Source organism: Ursus americanus, chromosome 17 (genome assembly GCF_024610735.1).
Source record: "Ursus americanus isolate L20-20 chromosome 17, mUrsAme1.1.p, whole genome shotgun sequence".
NCBI classification, from domain to species: domain Eukaryota; kingdom Metazoa; phylum Chordata; class Mammalia; order Carnivora; family Ursidae; genus Ursus; species Ursus americanus.
The window spans coordinates 50,064,638-50,084,031 of record NC_142143.1 but is presented as its reverse complement, the minus strand read 5'-3'; the positions used below and the strand labels follow the sequence as shown (position 1 = coordinate 50,084,031).

At 40.2% G+C, this 19,394-nt stretch overlaps 1 protein-coding gene and 1 pseudogene across 3 annotated transcripts in view; one reads left to right on the top strand and one right to left on the bottom strand.

The window, feature by feature from the left end:
* SRGAP1 (SLIT-ROBO Rho GTPase activating protein 1) overlaps window positions 1-19,394 on the top strand; it is a 257,927-nt gene that overhangs the window by 226,538 nt on the left and 11,995 nt on the right. For all 3 annotated transcript variants that reach the window (XM_045789676.2, XM_045789675.2, XM_087869002.1), the window contains exons 16-18: window positions 7,368-7,473; window positions 10,883-11,107; window positions 13,343-13,422. In XM_045789676.2, the coding sequence (XP_045645632.1) occupies window positions 7,368-7,473; window positions 10,883-11,107; window positions 13,343-13,422 (411 nt within the window). The remainder of the gene's footprint in view (window positions 1-7,367; window positions 7,474-10,882; window positions 11,108-13,342; window positions 13,423-19,394) is intronic.
* On the bottom strand, window positions 16,100-16,532 carry LOC123787180 (large ribosomal subunit protein uL24 pseudogene; annotated as a pseudogene).

The window sequence follows — 19,394 nt, the reverse complement described above, 5'->3', positions numbered from 1 at the left end:
TTCCATCATCTTCTTGATGTTATACCACTTCCTCTATATGTATGACTCTCTGGGAGATGAGGATTCTTTTCTTTTTTGTATGACGTAGCCATAATACCATTAACATACCATAAAAAATAACAGTAATTCCTTAAAATCATCAAATAGCCAGTCAGTACATTTTTAAAATCATTGTTTATTATGCAATGTGTATGTGATCACTGTAGAAAAATTAGAAAATAATATAGTAAAACAAACCAAAGATAATATAAACCTTTTTAGTATGTTCCCAGATTTTTCCTATACACATACCCATGTACTTTTAAGTTTTTTTATACCCATGTACTTTTTTTTTAGTGGGAAAGAGGGGGGAGGAGGGGCTGAGGGAGGAGAGAGAGAATCTTGAGCAGGCTCCACACCCAGCGCAGAGCCCATTGCCAGGCTCAATCTCATAACCCTGAGATCATGACCTGAGTTGAAACCAAGAGTTGGATGCTCAACCACTGAGCCACCCAGGCGCCCCTATACCTGTGTACTTTTTAAAGCAGCTTATTGTGAGGCACCTGGCTGGCTCAGTCAGTTAAGCACCCAACTCTTGGTTTTGGCTCCGGTCATGATCTCATGGGTCATGAGATCGAGCCCCAGTTGGGCTCCACACTCAGCAGTGAGTCTGCTTGAAGATTCTCTCCCTCTGCTCCTCCCCTGACTCATGCTTGTTTTCTCTCTCTCTCTGAAATAAATAAATAAATCTTAAAAATAAAGCAGTTTATTGAGATACAATTCTTGTGCCATACAATCCATTCATTAAGATGTACAACTCAGTGGTTTTTAGTACATTCACAGGATGATGCAGCCATCACCACAATCAATATTGGAACATATTTATGGCTCAAAAAAAAACAAAAACCCGATTAGGAAATTACACTATTTACTCATTCCTTCTCCAGAACTAGGCAACCACTAATCTATTTTCTATGAACGTACCTGTTCTGGCCATTTCATATATAAATGGAATCATACAAAATGTGGTCTTTGGTGACTGGCTTCATTTACTTAGCATGTTTTCACAGTTCACCCATGTTGTAGCATGTATCAGCACTTTATTTTATTGCCAAATAATTGTCCCCACTGAATGGATATACCACAACCATATACTTTTTATAAAAGGGGTATCATACCAAGTGACTGCTAATGGATGTGAGATTTCTTTTTGAGGTGATAAAAATGCTCTAAAACGGATTGAGGTAATGATTGATCAACTGTGAATATACTTTAAAGCCAAAAAACTATATACTTTATATGTGTGAATTATATGATATATGAATTATATCTCAACACATCTCATTAGAAATTGTATCATGTCCTATTTGTTCTTTATAAGCCTTTTTTTTTAAAGATTTTATTTATTTATTCGACAGAGATAGAGACAGCCAGCGAGAGAGGGAACACAAGCGGGGGGAGCGGGAGAGGAAGAAGCAGGCTCACAGCAGAAGGGCCTGATGTGGGGCTCGATCCCAGATCGCCGGGATCACGCCCTGAGCCGAAGGCAGACGCTTAACCGCTGTGCCACCCAGGCGCCCCCTTTTTTTTTTTTTTAAGTAGACTCCATGCCCGGTGTGGAGCCCAGCATGGGGTTTGAATTCACAACCTTGAGATCAAGACCCGAGCTGAGATCAAGAGTCAGACATTTCACCCTCTGAGCCACCCAGGCACCCCTATAAGCCATTTTTTGAATTTAGTGATGTTATTAACAATTCCCTGTATCAGTATTTTTCAAAATACAGACTTTAGTCACCATATAATGGCTTTTATTTCATTTAACAAACCCCATAGTTTTAGAAATTTAGGTTGTTTCCAGTGATTTTGCAGTTAAAATATTATAATGAGCCTTTTAGTACATAAATCTATTTGCCCATTTCTAATTGTTTCATGGAAGGAAAAAAAAAAAAGCTTTCAGATTCTCTTCCTGGTTCTCCAATGTATGTTTTTGTGGCTAAAAATTCTTTCAGCCTTATTGCATACGTGATGGTTTCTGTCTGAATTCTAAATTTCTGTTTGATGCATTATGCTAGGGATTCCTTTTACCCTTAAAAATATGGAACAGACTTAGTATCTGAACCGAATAAGTAAAGCTTCCTAAGCTAAGACTGTTCCTTTACTAACCTCAATAATTCAGCAGGAGGAGAAACATTATTTATGTATTTATTTCTACAGTGTTGCTATTTAACTAGGAAAGAACATAATGGTTTAATTCACAGAACTTAATCTATTAATGATAATTAGAAAGATTTGCAAGCGTTTCATTTCTTACCTAGAAGAGCAGCTGGTAACTCTCCCATCAAGGCTAGGCTAAGAGTCATCTAAATGTGCTAGAACTTCTGTTTTCCTCTTTCCCTTTCATTCACACACATACACTGTCACATACACACGGTTGATTCATACCTTGACATTCATAGAACCTAACAATGAACCTAAAAATGGCGTGGGGCTGGTAAACTCACCTTGAATACTGCCCCTTGATCTATGGAGCTCAGAAATACTTGTGTGCCGGGGCGCCTGGGTGGCTCAGTCGTTGAGCGTCTGCCTTCGGCTCAGGGCGTGATCCTGGCGTTATGGGATCGAGCCCCACATCAGGCTCTTCCGCTGGGAGCCTGCTTCTTCCTCTCCCACTCCCCCTGCTTGTGCTCCCTCTCTCGCTGGCTGTCTCTCTCTCTCTCTCTCAAATAAGTAAAATCTTTAAAAAAGAAAGAAAGAAAGAAAGAAAGAAAGAAAGAAAGAAAGAAAGAAAGAAAGAAAGAAAGAAAGAAAGAAAGAAAGAAAGAAAGAAAGAAAGAAAGAAAGAAAGAAAGAAAGAAAGAAAGAAAGAAAGAAAGAAAGAAAGAAATACTTGTGTGCCCGCTCTTAAATCAACCATTTCTAAATGTGGCCATTCATTTCCTTCCCTGCTGTCATATTTGAGGATAAATTTGCATCTTATGATTTATTATTTGTTTTCTGACAAACACTTTTGCCAGTACTGCCACAGAAGAACTGATATTTTCAGAGGAATGGCCTTTTGAGTTTTTTGCCATTTTTCTGAAGTAACTTGTGTTTTGTGGTGAATTTTTCACACACATTTCCGCGGAGCTGTCAAAGCCCCATGCTGTGAGGTTGGGATGCTGACGTGGGAACTTTCCCGTGCTAGGAAAAGGACATAAGTAAGCATGGGGAGCTTTGAGCACGTGATCAAGTTTGGATGAATGCCACTTTTACCTAATTACATGAGATCCTGAACTGTGGAAACAAAGGGCAGCTTAAAAGAAATTCAAATGAAATACTGGTTTTCCTTACTGACAACTTCTCTGAGGGGAAGAAAAGATCCATCTTTTCATGCAGCATAAAATTGGGAAAGACTGAATTGCCACACTCAGAGCCAACTGCGAATGCACATTAATCAGAGTGTCCAAAGCAACCATAAATTTTGACCTGCTAAGTGGACTCGGGAGAGTAAATGAGTCATTTGTACCGGAGCAAGGCTCCTGTAGGACGTACGCGGCCGGCCTATTGAGCAACCAGCCAGGTAATATCTGAGTCCCGCTCACAGCCATCGTGCTCGGAGGCCCCTGGGACAGACAGGTTTGCTGCGACTTCAGGAATGCTCGCAATTCCGTTCTGCTTTGATTTATGTTTACTGTAGTTGCAGAGAATGGATGCCTGCCTCCCATAATTTCAGCTAGTCTTTTTGGCATCCCTTTTTTACATTCCAGTTGCCTTCCTCTCCTGAAATCTTTCATTTGCATCTCGTGGTGCCCTCCTCCAATATTTTTTTTTCAAATTGTGGCAAAATACACGGAACATAAAACTTACCATCTTATCCATCACTGAGTGTACGAGTCAGTGGCATTAAATACATTCCCATTAAATACATTCCCACTGTTGTGCAACCATCACCACCGTCCACCTCCAGAACTTTTTCATCCTCCCAGACTGAAGCTCTATCCGCAGAAAGCAGTAACTCGCTGAGCCCCTGACAACCACCGTGCTATTTTCTGTCTCTATGAACCTGACTACTCTAGATACCTTGTGTAAGTGGAATCATACAGTATTTGTCTTCTGTGTCTGGCTTATTTCACTTAGGTTGTTTTCAGGATTCATCCAGGTTGTGTGAGAATTTCATTTCTTTTTTAAGGCTGAGGAACGGTTCCTTGTGTATATATACCACATTTGTTTCTCCACTCATCCATCAGTGAACATTTGGGTTATTTCTGCCTCTTGGCTATCGCAAATAATGCTGCTGTGAAATTGGTGTATCAATACCTGTTCTGTGGAAGTATTGAATCGCTGTATTGTACACCTGAAGCTAACACTACACTATATATTAACTAAGTGAAATTTAAAACTTTTTAAAAAAATCAACGAGTTAAAATTAACCACTAAACAAACAAATAAATACCTCTTCCCCCGTTGTTGTTTTTTTTTAAGATTTTTTAAAATTTATTTATTTGTCAGAAAAAGAGACTGCAAGCAGGGGGAGCGGCAGATGAGAGAAGAAGCAGGCTCCCCGGTGAGCAAGGAGCCTGATGTGGGACTTGATCCCAAGACCCTGGGATCATGACCTGAGCCGAAGGCAGACACTTAACCAACTGAGCCACCTAGGCGTCCCCGCCTCCCTGCCCAGTTCTTTTTAAATAAAAGTTTGAACTACCTTTAAGAGGTAGAGGAACCTTTAGAACTGAGAGATGGAAACAAGAGGATCTTGAATTAAAATTAAGCCTCTCGGGAGTAATGCCTGTGTCTTCTTCTAGCCTGAAAATGACTTGCCCCCCTCTGGGATTTGACAAAGATTAAAGATTAATAATACATTGAGAGTAGTTCCTTTCACATTCTTTCCTTTTCTTTGTTTCTCTAAGGCCCCAAAACTAGCCTGAAGTTGCTAAAACCCTCTCCTTGATAGTTGATGTTAACCTTATACGGATCGGCCTGGAGAATCAGTAGACCTAACTTTCTGAAACAGTCCAGATCCTCAGTAAATGATGGCAGAAGTTTTGTTGTTTTGTTTTTAATCATAACCCTTATATGGATCTATATGTGCTAGAAAAGAGTAGAAGGTATTGCCAGTCAGGAGACCATTAATGGGACAGTTCACCATTACAGTTTATAATTTGCATAAACATATTAAACTTTGTAACTGTTTGGTTTGAGGCATGAATGGAAAATCATTTATGCATACAATTTTGTAAGGACCATAGAATAAATGCTAGTAAATGTCAATGTTTACTTTTAAGAATGGGTCATAAGTCATTTCACGTTTCAGAACGCCTGGTTTAAGAGGAATTGGAATGAGAAACTGAATTAGGAAAGTATTATCATGGTCCAAGTTAGAAATAATAAAGACTTGGGGCGCCTGGGTGGCTCAGTTGGTTGAGTGTCTGCCTTCGGCTCAGGTCATGATCCCAGGGTCCTGGGATCGAGTCCCACTTTGGGCTTCTTGCTCAGCAGGGAGCCTGCTTCTCTCTCTGCCTCTGACAGCTGTTCCCCCTGCTTGTGCGCTTTCTCCCCCCCCCCCCCGTCAAATAAATAAATAAATAAAACTTTAATAAAACATAATAAAGACTTCAATTAGGAAATTAGCAAAAAGATATCCAGGGGTAGACAGAATTTATGTCCCACATAAAATTGAAAAATGAAGCGAAAATACTACCTTCCTAGAAGGGATGGTCCTAACTTCAAGACCAGATGCGTTTGCCATTGAAGAGAACAAGTAGAGATCCATGAGGGCTAGCTACATTTATGTGTGGGAGAAGGTCAAAAAACTTGAGAAGTAGGAGAATCAATTGGCTATTGTTTCAGAAATGAAGTCCTAAAAAAAAAAAAAAGGCCTGAGATTTTTCAAGTAGGCTATATGAATATCTCAAGAGCAATTAAGAGCAAACGTAGTAATATGAAATTAGAGTAAACTTCAAAAATGTTTCTGAAATATTTTTTGAAATATTTTTCCCAGGGTCACCTGGCTGGCTCAGTTGGTAGAGCATGCATCACTTGATCTTGGGGTCATGAGTTCAAGCCCCATGTTGGGCATGGAGCCTACTTAATTAAAAAAAATTAAAAGTTTAAAAAGAAATATTTTTCTCAAATGTATCTTTATTGAATGTCTTCAAAGTTGTACTTTATAAAGTGGGTGCCTGGCTGGCTCAGTCGGTGGAACACTAAGCTTTTGAGCTTGGGATTGTGGGTTCGAGCCCCACACTGGGTATAGAGATTACTTAAAATCTTTTCAAAAAAATATTGTACTTGATAAAGTACTTTGAAATCCAGGAAAGACAACCCGACTTAAACAGAAAATAAGTTTTAGTCCCAGCTCCACCCCTCCGCCAACTAACGTAGGGTCGTTACTTACCCAGTTCTCTTTTCCTATTCCATTAAATAGGGATGACATTACATGCCCTGCCTACTCCACAGTATTGTTATCTGCATTAAATTGGATAGCAAATGTGAAAATGTATTGTAAAATATAGGCTTTATGCAAATAATGGATTATTAGTACTAACTTTTTTGCTGCTGTTCACAGGCACTTTTGTGTTAAGAGGCTTTGGACAATTTGTGTAGCTAGGAAAGAGGTATAAAATAATACTAGGAAGTTCCAGGTACCCCTGTCTCCAGGGAGCTTCCTCTCCCACAGGAAAGAAGAATAAGGAAGTAAATGACTGTAAACACCAGGGTGTAAGTTCTGTGAGGGCAGGAATCAAGTCACTAACGTACTTCTAGTGCCTAACTAGTAGGCTCTCTTCAAATATATGTTTAAAAGATTGATAAAATTATATAATACAAAGTGAAAAGTCCTATCAATAAAATACTATGCTAGTTTCGAGGAAGGAGAGATTCAAAACCCGGTACATTGCCTGAATCATAGTAATACGCAAATAAATATAGGATGCATTAATGAATCACAGGGAGATGTCCCCAAAAACTACTTTAGTTACCATGCAGCTTTTGAAAGGAGTTGAAACCATATCAGATGCAAAATCCAGAAATAGCAAGTGAAGGATGGTTTTCAAATCTAGAAGACACTGAGTCGCTCTAGACCAAGACAATCAGAGAAAACAGTGGCGGGTCAGAGTAGATAGTCTCAGAAATGGGGGTACACCCAAGCTGATCGCTTATTCACTGTTTTGGATACAACTGCATCTCACCGAGGGGCAAGGGATTGCTTATGGTCAGATATGAAATTTGATACTCAGTGTTCTGTAGGCTCCAGGCCCAGCATGGAGCCCAAGTGCAGGGCCTGAACTCATGACCCTGAGATGAGGACCTGAGCCGAGATCAAGTGTCGGACACCTAACCAACACCCAGTGTTCTGCTTTAAATGTGGCAAGCGAAAGGATCCTGACCATGTTCTCTTCTGTCTGTAGGAATAGATAATCTCTATGAGAGGGCGCTTCACATCCGCAAACTCCTCCTGACCTTGCCTAGGTCCGTCCTTATAGTGATGAGGTACCTCTTTGCCTTCCTCAATCAGTAAGTACCTTACTACTCTGCCGGAATGCCTGTCTTCCATTTCCATTTGCACTGCTCTGAACTCTTTGTTCTTAGATTCTATAAAATGTACATGGGGTCCCATTTATCAGCAGAGTCAAAGAGAAGACGATTGAATATAGATTGAAGATATGCTTTTCTTCAGCAGATTAAGGTCATTGTATAATAGCTGAAAGATGGAGAAACTGTGGCCGTAATGCAAAAGTATACAAATATTACCAGAAAGAACACTTGTCCGTGAAATATGTGTTTTTCCAACTTCCATCCAAAGCTAATGTCATGAACATTTTTGTCAAAATGATGTAAACTACCTGCTCACTGCAGAAAATGCCTGTGATTTTTGGTCCCGCTCACTGCAGAAAATGTCTGTGATTTTTGGAGCCAAAGTCAAGGAGAGAGGGGGAACCATAGATGCGAATTATACACAGATCCAAAAAAGAACTTCTACAAACTCAATATAATGAGACCTTGTCTAGAAGATATTTATAAAAATCTCAGCAATAACATAACAGAGACCTCAAAAAAATCACGGCGTTATTTTCAAAGGAACTTACTGTTTTCATTTATGCACCTCGATTTTCATTTGTCTTACTTCCTAGGTAAGAAAAATGAGCCCCACTATAAGAACATCTTCCCCAAGTCCTATCTAAGAACCCCCTTTCTCTTCAAGGATGTAGTTAAGTAATTGGAAATAAAAGAATCTGGGAGGAGTAAGCTCAGGGCAATGCCTTCTCCTTCTGGCATGGGTTCATCCTTCCCAAAATTAGGTGTTTGCTCTTCTCTGTTTCTTTGGAGGTGTAGAGTTCTCACAAGTCATGGGGACTTACTACAGTCCTGCTGACTGTTCCTGAAATCATACCCACTCAGGCTGACCCCAGAAACCAAGTGTCACCCACTGGGGAAATGCTTGCAGGGAACTAAAATATGCACAAATGACAGTAAAAACCCATTTGTCCAGAAATCACCACTAGAAATAAGCGGTATCTAGAGAGATGGGTATAAACTATGTTTAGATTAAGTAGATGACCAGAAATTCTATCTTTAAATAAGCCTAGTTACCCAGGTGGTTTTAAAAATCTGAAGGCTTACTGACCTTGGTGGGTGAGCTCCAGACCTCTGAGCAGGCTGCTGAGCGGCCTGGGCACGGGCACCGGGACACCACAGAGGAGCTGCTGTGGGGCCAGCTCTATCCAGGGGTGTCACCTGAGGAGTTCTGCCCCTTTATGGTGAAGGTGAGGGGGATTCTTAAATCTATTGTGTCTGCAGACATGCATTTCAACCAGCTGGAGGCATTCTTGACTGCTCAAACCAAAAAGCAAGGTGGGATCACAACTGACCAAGCTGCCGTCATTTCCAAATTCTGGAAGAGCCATAAGACAAAAATTCAAGAGATACTCATGAACCAGAGCTTTTGGGACATTGGGCTTCGGGGCCTGAGCTGGAGAGTTGATGGCAAATCCCAGCAAGGCACTCAGCTCAAATATACACCCCTCTTCCGTAATGGGGCTGGAAATGGGGCAAAATGGACAGGAATCTGAATTTCTGTGTTTGGCATTTGACCTGCCTAGCTGAAGATGAGTTATTAAAGCAAAGGTGTTCATGATCCCTCCCCAGTGACCTGGGTTGGTTTTTTGGGTTGTTGTTGTTTTTTAATCTTATTTCCTCATTAGTGTTAAAGCCTCAAATTAAAAAAAAAAAAAAAATCCGGAGGCTTGCCGTCTTCACCTTTAATTGCATGTGCTTCCCCTTCCCCAGTCTGGAGTGCCTTGCGTTCCTGCCGGCCCTCTACGTGCTGTCCCCACTGAATTTTCCTGGCACACCTGAGCGATACCCCCTGTGAACCAATAAACCACAAGAGACTAGTAAAGCAGTCTGTGAATCAAGAAAGTTCATAAAACCTGAATCTAACTCACCCTGCATCTCAACAGAATAGCAGATGTGCCATGAGTCAGCCGGCTGGCATTGCTTCCAGCGTTTCTGCCCAAAAATGCCCCCTGGCTCGCTGTACCTGCCTTCGTGCAGAAACAAGCCCCAACTTCTCGGGTGGGATGCGTGGGACCGGCATTATGAAAAGAGCCTATTCTCCCTTAATTGTAAAATCGAAACTTGGATATAACATTTTTATAACAAGATTTTGCTCTTCAAACCTGCACTAAATTAAGGACCCAGAAAGATTAACTATGACTCTCCCCATCAAGCTTCCATGTGTCTTTCGAAAATTAGACCGTTCTTACTCTGAATCTCACTTCCCCTCTGTGCATCCATTTTCCAGGTGATCTGTAACATGATCATTGCCTTTATTGTGAACTTTTTTAAAGACAGTATGCTTGAGAAATGGCAGACGGGAAAGACATATGTTAGCTGAGGAAATCATGCTTTTGTATTTTCTGCTTTCTAGGCTATCTTATTTCTAAAAAAGGGTAAAGTATCAGGTCATGTGGTATTTCAGTTTCTTTGTGTCTGTCACCGTCTCCCAAATGTGGCTGAGTCTCTTTTTTTCTTCCATTTGTCATCTGTTCACCTGGATTTTACATTTCCTTTCAAGATTGACATCTTATTCACGGAAAGATAACGTCTCTAGCTTCTCCCTAGAACAGTACCTTCTGCACGTGTTAGAGGCAGAACGATAAAGAACTGGCTTATTTTGAGTCACCTCTGGAAAATATCTCACAAATATCCATTGGATTGAATTTAGAAATTAGTGCTAGACAACCAGAAACCTCCCCAAAGCTTGTAATTTGCCAGCTTTAAAAGGAATGAGAGAATTGGGGATTCTTTTCCCCTTTTCTTGCACGTATAACGTCTTCTGTGGCCCTGACTGGTGGGCAGTTTTGATAGTCTTACCCAAAAGCAAATTATAAAGCCTGGAGTTGTTTGCTTTCTTTCAGTGGGTACAAAGAAAAGGTGCTTTGTTTTCCTCTAGGCTTTCCTCAAGATTTATAGGGGGAAACTGAACTCTGAGATGTGGGAGGACATGTTAAGATGTCCATAAAGCTTTATGGCGCTCACGCTGCCCTCCTCAGATTTACTCGAACAGCATTTAAAGCCTCACCATGGTGTCTACAAACGAAACGCATTCACTTGATCGTGGTCTCCATTGAAATAGAAATTATCTTAAACTCTCTTGTGGCTTTGAAAAATGCCACTTAATTAAGTAAGGAGGATTTATATTCCCCTTTCAGTTTCTTCCTAGTTGAAAGGTTATAAGTTGCTTTACTTTCTTTGGAATTTGCTGAGGCAACTTAAAGTAGATGGAACGTTATCTTATTCTAATAATAAAAACCAAATAAAATGCTTTGGATCCTTATTTTCAGAATATAAAGTATCTTATTAAACATCAATTTTCTTTCTTCTCTCTTGTCCTTTCATAACTCTTGCCTTTCTCTCATAGCCTTTCACAGTACAGCGATGAGAACATGATGGACCCATATAACCTGGCCATTTGTTTTGGCCCCACATTAATGCCTGTCCCGGAAATACAGGATCAAGTGTCTTGCCAGGCTCATGTGAATGAAATTGTCAAAACCATCATCATCCACCATGAAACTATTTTCCCAGATGCTAAGGAGCTGGATGGCCCTGTTTATGAGAAATGTATGGCTGGAGATGACTACTGGTAAGTCCCAAGAATTTTAGTCTTTCTCCGCCTGGAAAAATTATGGAAGTATAGACATCAATTTAATTAAGAATAAGAATTGACCATAGGTTGCCAAAGATTACAGTTTTTACAAAAAGAAGAAGCAGGAACACTTGAGATAAGTTAGAATACTAAGACCCATGACACTGGCTTCTTACTATGAAAACTCCCATTCATCCCTCAAGGATGGCATCTTTTTAGATATATCCACCCTACTGTAACTTCAGTAGAGAATAACAGTTTTGAAACATATTATATAGAACTGTATTAATTTTACTATTATATCAAACAAAGATAACTGAGCTGACAGATTTCATTTTTATTCTGAAATAGTTTTGGCTCTATAGGAAGTATTTCAGATATATCATTTTAAAGGAGTCCTGTCAACCAAATATGTTTTCATTCTTAATTATTTCCATTCTTACTAATAAATACTATCCTAACCAATTATAGTAGTTATGGTCATTTTAAGCAAATTTATTTTCATTTATCTAATTTATTATTAATATATCACTGGGATAAAAAATGGCAGTAATAGTAACTATTACTATTATTTAATATTATTTAGTATTACAATGCTACTATTACTATTATACTATCAATATTACATATTATTAATATGGCAGTATAGTCACTAGTGAAGTATGAAGATTGAGGGGGTGTGGCCGGTTGAATAATCCCAAAGGTAGGAAACCCTAAAATGTCTATGCTCACTATGTGACTTATGAATTCCTGCTTCTACGAAGTCATATACAGTAAAAGTAGCTTTGGTTCCTTGAGCCCCTACTATGTGCCAGCTACATGTGATCACTTTATGCACTGACCACTCTGAAGTGAAGAGAGGCCACGGAGGCTCTCCAAGGACTACTCGTAACTGGAGGCCTCCCAGGTCTGTCTGATTCCAAAGCCCACGTGACTCTTCACACTCAACAGCTGCCTCCCAGCCCGCTCCAGAAACTGTTCTGTACAGCTTAGATTCCGGAGCAGCTGGAACAGACCTGTCTAAGCCCATTCTGGACACACACACACACACCCCCCACCACCACCGACACTTTGTTTCCCGTGGCCTCACCGAGGATTAGGTAGAAGTAGAGTGAGTAGCTGAAGGATCTTTAAGGTGAAAGTACACTTGAACTCTAACAGTGGTCTTACACCACAGTATGATCAAATGTATGCGTTAAGGAAACTGAAGGGTGACTGTTTCCAGAAGCGCTCCTTTCTAAATTTAAACAGCAAAGCACGATGGATTCCAGTTCTCTGGTGTACCCAGCAATTTCACACGTGAAATTGAATTTTAAAATATTTACTTGAGCACATACTATGTGCAAGGTACTGACTGCTGAGCTTGGCTCTGGGAAGATAAATGAATAAAACAGCCCTGGTGAGATGCATAACTTTATCTTCATAGTCATATTTATTGCAAGGCCAATGTCACACTATTTCCAAACATTCAGGGCTATATCAGTAAGTTCTGCTGTCTTCTTCCTTTTATCCAAGAGTGATATGTGGAGGTCTAGCCAATATTATCTGATACATTGGATCCTAAGATTTTGTGGTCACTACTTTTTTAACAAGCAGTCCCCATAATAAAGAGTCTTGCAGTCAGTAACATGTGTTTGGTTATGTCCTTCACCAATGCATGGTGTTCTCTGTGGGCATTGCTCATTTTAAACAGGAACTCAATGATAAAGTAGTTATCCTTCTCCCCAGCACCAGCAATATAAATGGGCTTTTACAGAATGTCAGGTTTGTATTTGTGACAGATGCATTCCATTTACCAGCATACATTTGAGGAGTGCGGTTGTGTTTAAAGGCTAAGTTTTTAAAAAGAATAAAATCATGACTCTCAAGTCTACAATGTACATGTGTCAAGAAAAGATGGGAAAGATAGTACAGCCAATTCAAAGCAGAAATCAAAGAGCCATCAATTGATATGCAATTAAGGTATGTTGAAATGAGTTTGCAAAAACTGGTGTATCCATAGGGCAATAATCCTATTCCACTAGAATTCAACTCATTTTAATTTCTGTGGATACGAATTATCTGTGTCAAAGATGAAGGGACCTGCACTCCCGTAGGACCAGCATTTCATTGAAAGACTATCCAGCAACTCTTTTGCCATTCCAAAGTCTTCTATTTTCACTTACAGTAGCAATTGTTCATTTTTTAAATTCTTTCTTTGACTTTATGAGAATGTCTGTTTCCACTTCGCAGTGACAGCCCGTACAGTGAGCACGGTACATTGGAGGAAGTGGATCAGGATGCTGGTACAGAGCCCCACACCAGTGAAGACGGTATGCCCTTGTGCCCGTACTGTTATAAAACTACCCTTAATATCCATTTTTTAAAGAATTGTTTATCTTAAGAATTCAGTAGGATACAAAAGAGTATTTATAAAATATGTGTAAAGTATGAAGAATAATATTGCAGTGAACACCACAAACCACCACCAAGTTGAAGAAAAAAGACATCATTACCTTTGCCTTCCCTGTTATGCTCGCCTTCCTTACTCCCTCAGGGGTAACTGCTATGTGTTTGTGTTTTTCAATGGTTTATTGTTTCATTTTCTCTTTTCTTGAACTTCTAGAAATGGAATCGTACCGTATATACGTCTCATGATTTTTTTCCACTCAGTATTATGTTCCTGAGATTCACCCACATTGTTGCATACAATTATAATCATTTATTTGGCCACTGTATGATATTCCATTGCATTTATTTTATTATTTTTTTTTTAAGATTTTATTTATTTATTCGACAGAGATAGAGACAGCCAGCGAGAGAGGGAACACAAGCAGGGGGAGTGGGAGAGGAAGAAGCAGGCTCCCAGCGGAGGAGCCTGATGTGGGGCTCGATCCCATAACGCCGGGATCACGCCCTGAGCCGAAGGCAGACGCTTAACCACTGTGCCACCCAGGCGCCCCTGCATTTATTTTATTATTGATGAATATGTGAGGGGTTCTTTTTCCTGCCATTAAAAAGAGTGCCTTTAGGACTATTGTGAAGATAGATGGTACTACGGTACAGCGAATGGACAGGAGTTTCTCCATGATATACGCACCTAGGAGTAAGCATGTTTTCAGCTTTACTGGATAGAGCCAAACTGTTTTCGAGAATAGCTGTAATGATATATACCCCCACCAGCAGTATATCAGCTTTCCAGTTGGAAATATTCATCAATACTTAATTCTATCAAATATTGTCATCTTTGCCAATATTCGTCGTGTGTAATGGTATCTTGTAACTTTAATTTGCATTTCTCTGATTATTGATAAAGATGCTATTTTACAATATACAGTATTAATAGAAAACTTGGTGTATAGTAAGGACAACAGATCAGGAGAGAATTGCCCATTGAAAAGATACTTTGTTACTCACAGTTCTCGAGAGTAAAGGGTACATCATGCCACAGGTGGCCACACAGAAAAGCACCAAGGTTGGTCAGGAGGCAGAGGTAGAAGGAGCAACTGGGCAAGAGTCTTTGCTGTGGTTTCCACAGGAAGGAACAGGCAGGGCAGGGTAAGCAGTTTGCAGAATGATTTCAGCAGGCTCTGGGGCATAGGGGCTGTCTCTGGGTGTCTGGTACCTGGCTCAGGTGATTAGGGCAGGTGGAGAGTGACCCAGAGGAGGTGGTTGGGGTGGGCTCTGGACTGGGGGGTTTGTATTTGAAAGGCACAACAGGTGAGTTGTTTACACTATCTGTAGGAACTAACGAATCTTGGGAGAGCCAGTCCCTCCAGCAGCAACAAGGTCAGAATACAGAAAATAAAAGATATGGCTCATATAGATATACTGACCTTTGTGTGCTTCGAATTCTTTTTTTGTGTGAAATTTCTGTGAAGCGTTTTGCCCATTTAGGGCCCATTTGCCCACTCTTCGTTTCTCTGGGCTTTTTTTGCTTTGTTTAATTTGATTTGGCTTTGGTTTTTTTCTTATTTATAAGAGTTCTTTGTGGGTCTGGATCAGGTCTTTTATTGTATATATGTTTTGCAAATATCTTGTGCTCTGTAATTTGTTGTCCATGTGTTTATTATGTCTTTTGCTAAACAAGGAAATTTTAAAGGAGTTGAAGTTACCCAATCTTTTCCTTCATGGTTGTTTCTCTTTGTGTCTCCTTTAAGAAATCCTTCTGTGCTGAATGAAGGTAATGAAGATAATTCCCCCATATTCTCTCTCTCTCTCTCTCTCTCTCTCTCTTTTTTTAAGATTTATTTTGGAGAGAAAAGGGGGTGTTCATGATCTGGGGGGAGGGCAGAGGGAGATGGAGAAGCTCCTGGGATCATTACCTGAACCAAAGGCAGCCGATTGACTGAGCCACCCAGGCACCCCCCCCCTCATATTCTCTTTTAAATGCTTTCAGGTTTTGTTTTTTACACATAGGTCTTTATTCTATTGGAATTTCTTTGGAGGTATGGTGTGAGGTAGGGGTCCATTCCTTTTTCTCCGTATGGATGCACAGTTGTCTCAGCATTAATTGTCTTTACTCCACAGCTCTGCAAAAATCATGGTCCTCTTTGCACAAGTCTGTCTCTGGGCTCTCCTCTGTTCCACTGACCTACTTGTCTATGCCTCCTGTCTTAATTTTTATACCTTTTAATAAATCTTAATATTTGGCAAATCAAGACCTCTGACTTCGCTGTTCTTAAGAATTCTTCTTCTTTTGCAACTTCACTTAAATTTTAGACTCAGTTTTTCAAGTTCTTAAAACAAACAAAAACTAAAAACCTGTTGGTTTTGATAGCAGTTGCACTAACTTTACTTACATTAACATGGACAAAATTGACATTTTTATAATACTCATTCCTACAGTCCAAAAACATATTTCTAGTTATTTAATGTCTCTCAATAAACTGTTACACTTTTCTCTTTAGAGATCATTTTTTTCTTTTTCCAGCAAGTTTAATCTTTAACATTACTTTTCAACACTTTTCATTTTAACAGTTTTTATTTAAAGTATTATATCAGATTACTTTATTCCCACATCTTCTCAGTTGTTACTTCCTTATATTTGCTCTTTTCCTTTCCTACTTGACAAGATTTGACTTTATGTTCAAGGAGCTTTTTGCAGTCTTTGTTCAGTTTTAGTATAGTGGTAACCACCTTGCCAGGGTGAATCCCCACATGGACAGTTGTGCCATTTGCCTGCTCTCGCTGTACTCGTTCAATGAAGATGACGTATTTCTTCTTGTAACATGGACCACTTTGCCCATTTGCTGACCTTTGTGCTATACTCACACGACTTGTATTTCATCATCCTTGTGGCTGTGCATGGGTCAAACGTACTTGTGTCTCAGCTCTTTGGAAAGGGGGAGCAACATAATCTTCCTGTGAATGTGGGAAGATGCATTGAAATGCCTTCACCGTTCTTGCTCCAGTCAGAGATCACAAAGGGATTGAACTTCATTTTGTCCACTGGCACTTCAGTGATGGCTGCTCAAACTTTATTTGAAGATTGATTGATTGATTGATTGATTTTAGGGAAAGATAAAGCTGGGGGAGGGGCAGAGGGAGTCTTAAGCAAACTCTGCACTGAGCACAGAGCCCCACGAGGGGCTCAGTCACACGGTGAGATCACAACCTGAGCCAAAACCAAGAGTCAGACACCCAACTGACTGCCACCCAGGCGCCCCAACACTTTTTTATTTTATTTTTTTTTTAAGATTTTATTTATTTATTTGACAGAGATAGAGACAGCCAGCGAGAGAGGGAACACAAGCAGGGGGAGTGGGAGAGGAAGAAGCAGGCTCATAGCGGAGGAGCCTGATGTGGGGCTCGATCCCAGAACGCCGGGATCACGCCCTGAGCCGAAGGCAGACGCTTAACCGCTGTGCCACCCAGGCGCCCCTCAACACTTTTTTAATATGAACATAAAAAGCTGTCAGTTTTCTCTTAGTACGGCTTTAGCTGTATACATGATCCTTTTATTCTCTCTTTAGCTATGACTAATCTGCTTTAAACCCATCCACTGAGTTTATAATTTTTTTCTACAGTTTGGTTCACTTTTGCATCTGCTGCTTAATCATTTTTTACAGTCTTTTGCCCTTTACTCATATTAATCCTTTCCATTGTTTTAAATCGTGATTCTGATCATTCTACTATCTGCAGTCTTCCTGGATTTGTTTTTGTTGGTTCTTGCTCACTGAGTCTTATTTTCCAGAGTGTTTTGTAAATTTTTCATGTATTCCTTGGAACTGTGTATAATTCCTTTAGGCTCAGTCGAAGGTAGATCCCTCCAGAAAGACTTTTTTACTTCTGCCTTGGAGCACAGCCAACTTGGGACCATTTTGAATTTTTAGCTTGAGGTTTTCCAGGCCACCCAGGTAGTGTGATTTTAAAGTGCAAACCTACCTGAGGACTGGAATGTGGTTGGGATTCTTGGAGATGATTTGTTCCAAGGATTGAGATAGATTCTATTTTTAAGTCCAGGAGGGGGCGGGGGTGGCGTATACCATCTATGGAGGAGTATGGAGGGCTAGGAGGGAGGCAGATTTCTAAAACTAGAGGCTCACCGTGACACTGAGAGGGCGGTCCTTTATTGGGGGGGGGTACCTTCTCCACACTGAACAGACCCTGGACTTAGTTTTTTGTCCAAAATGAAACCTTAAGGTAACCAGGCAGGGAAAGTACCCTCAGGGCGAACTCTGACTCACATTTTCTCGTGTTCTGTTTACCTCACTGGGTTCCTACTTTTTTGTCTTTAATATTCCTTACTGTCGTGGTAGCTTATTAATGCAATTACAAAGATTTTTTTTAAATCCAGGATTTTTCGGGGTGCCTGGGTGTCTCGGTTGGGTGTCTGCCTTCGGCTCAGGTCGTGATCCCACAGTCCTGGGATCAAGCCCCACGGCAGGCTCCCTGCTCAACAGGAGCAGTGACCCTGTGTCTCTCTCTCCCTCTGCTGCCCCCCCCCCCCGCTTGTACTTTCTTTCTCTCTCTCTCTATCAAATAAATGGATAAATAAAATATTTTTTTGTAAAAATCCAGAACTTTTCATCCATTTCAGCAAGAGGGTAAGGGTAATCAAGATGTCTAATGTCCACCCTCTGCCTTAAAAAAAAAAGTTTTAATGTTTCTCTTCAACATGCATTGCATTTTGGATTCCTTGTTTGTTTGTATATTAAAAAGTTACATCTGAGCAAAAAAAAAATTTATTTATGTTTTTAAAAGTAAAATGAATTGACATTTTCAGGACTTCATTTAGAAGAAATTCTTTACAGTGAGAGCTTCTACTTCTGTGATGTGCTTTTGGAAGTCTCTGGGCCCTACCTCTGCCACCATCCCTTCTCTTGTCTCTAGTTTCTTTGTTTCTCCGTATGATTGATTCCTTTCTTACTGTTGACTTCTCTGTTTCCTTGCTTTCACTGGTGGCCGGGAAAGCTAAGACAAAACCCCAGCCATTTCTCTTCCCAAACATCAGCCTCCCCACCATGCCATCTGGTAGTTGTTCTTACCTTGTCACTACAAAGGAGAAGTTTCATTGAGGGCTTTGTGTTTTTGATAACGTTTTATTATTCTTTTAATAATAATTTTTATTTTGTTAATTAGTCACCATACAGTACATCCCCAGTTTTTGATGTAATGTTCCATGATTCATTATTTGCGTATAACACCCAGTGCACCATACAATATGTGCCCTCCTTAACACCCGTCACCGGCCTGTCCCAATCCCCCACCCCCCTCCCCTCTGAAGCCCTCAGTTTGTTTCCCAGAGTCCATAGTGTCTCATGGTTCATTCCCCCTTCTGTTTACCCCTCCTCGATAACATTTTAACCATGTTCACCCGATTTTGCTAGAAAGAAAAGCATTGCGTACAAAAGACAGTTACCCTTGCCCACAGCCAACCTCTAAAGTTCTGTAACCAAATTAACTAGAGTATTGATTATCTTTGTGATACCCAGGTATTGTATTTTCTTTTCTCTGTCATGGTATCATTAGAGAAGGATAGCTTTTGTTTCTGAAAGAGAGGCTGTCCTAGGACAGAACCATCACCTGAGAGGGCAGTGGGTAACAGATCTAGAAGGGAAAGTGTCTGGGACAGCAAGGTCCCAAAGAAAAAATGCAATGTACTAGCATTTTGTATGAAATGACAAGACATGGAAATATAAGACTTGATAGCACCAGACAGTCAGAAAATCAGCTGTACTGAATTTTTTCCCCTTTGCACAGAACTGTAATAGCCATGCAGGAAAATGAAGTTACTGTGTTTACTCTTACTGTTATCGATAGCAATGACATACTACTGAGTCTTCTGACGACCTTAAAGGAT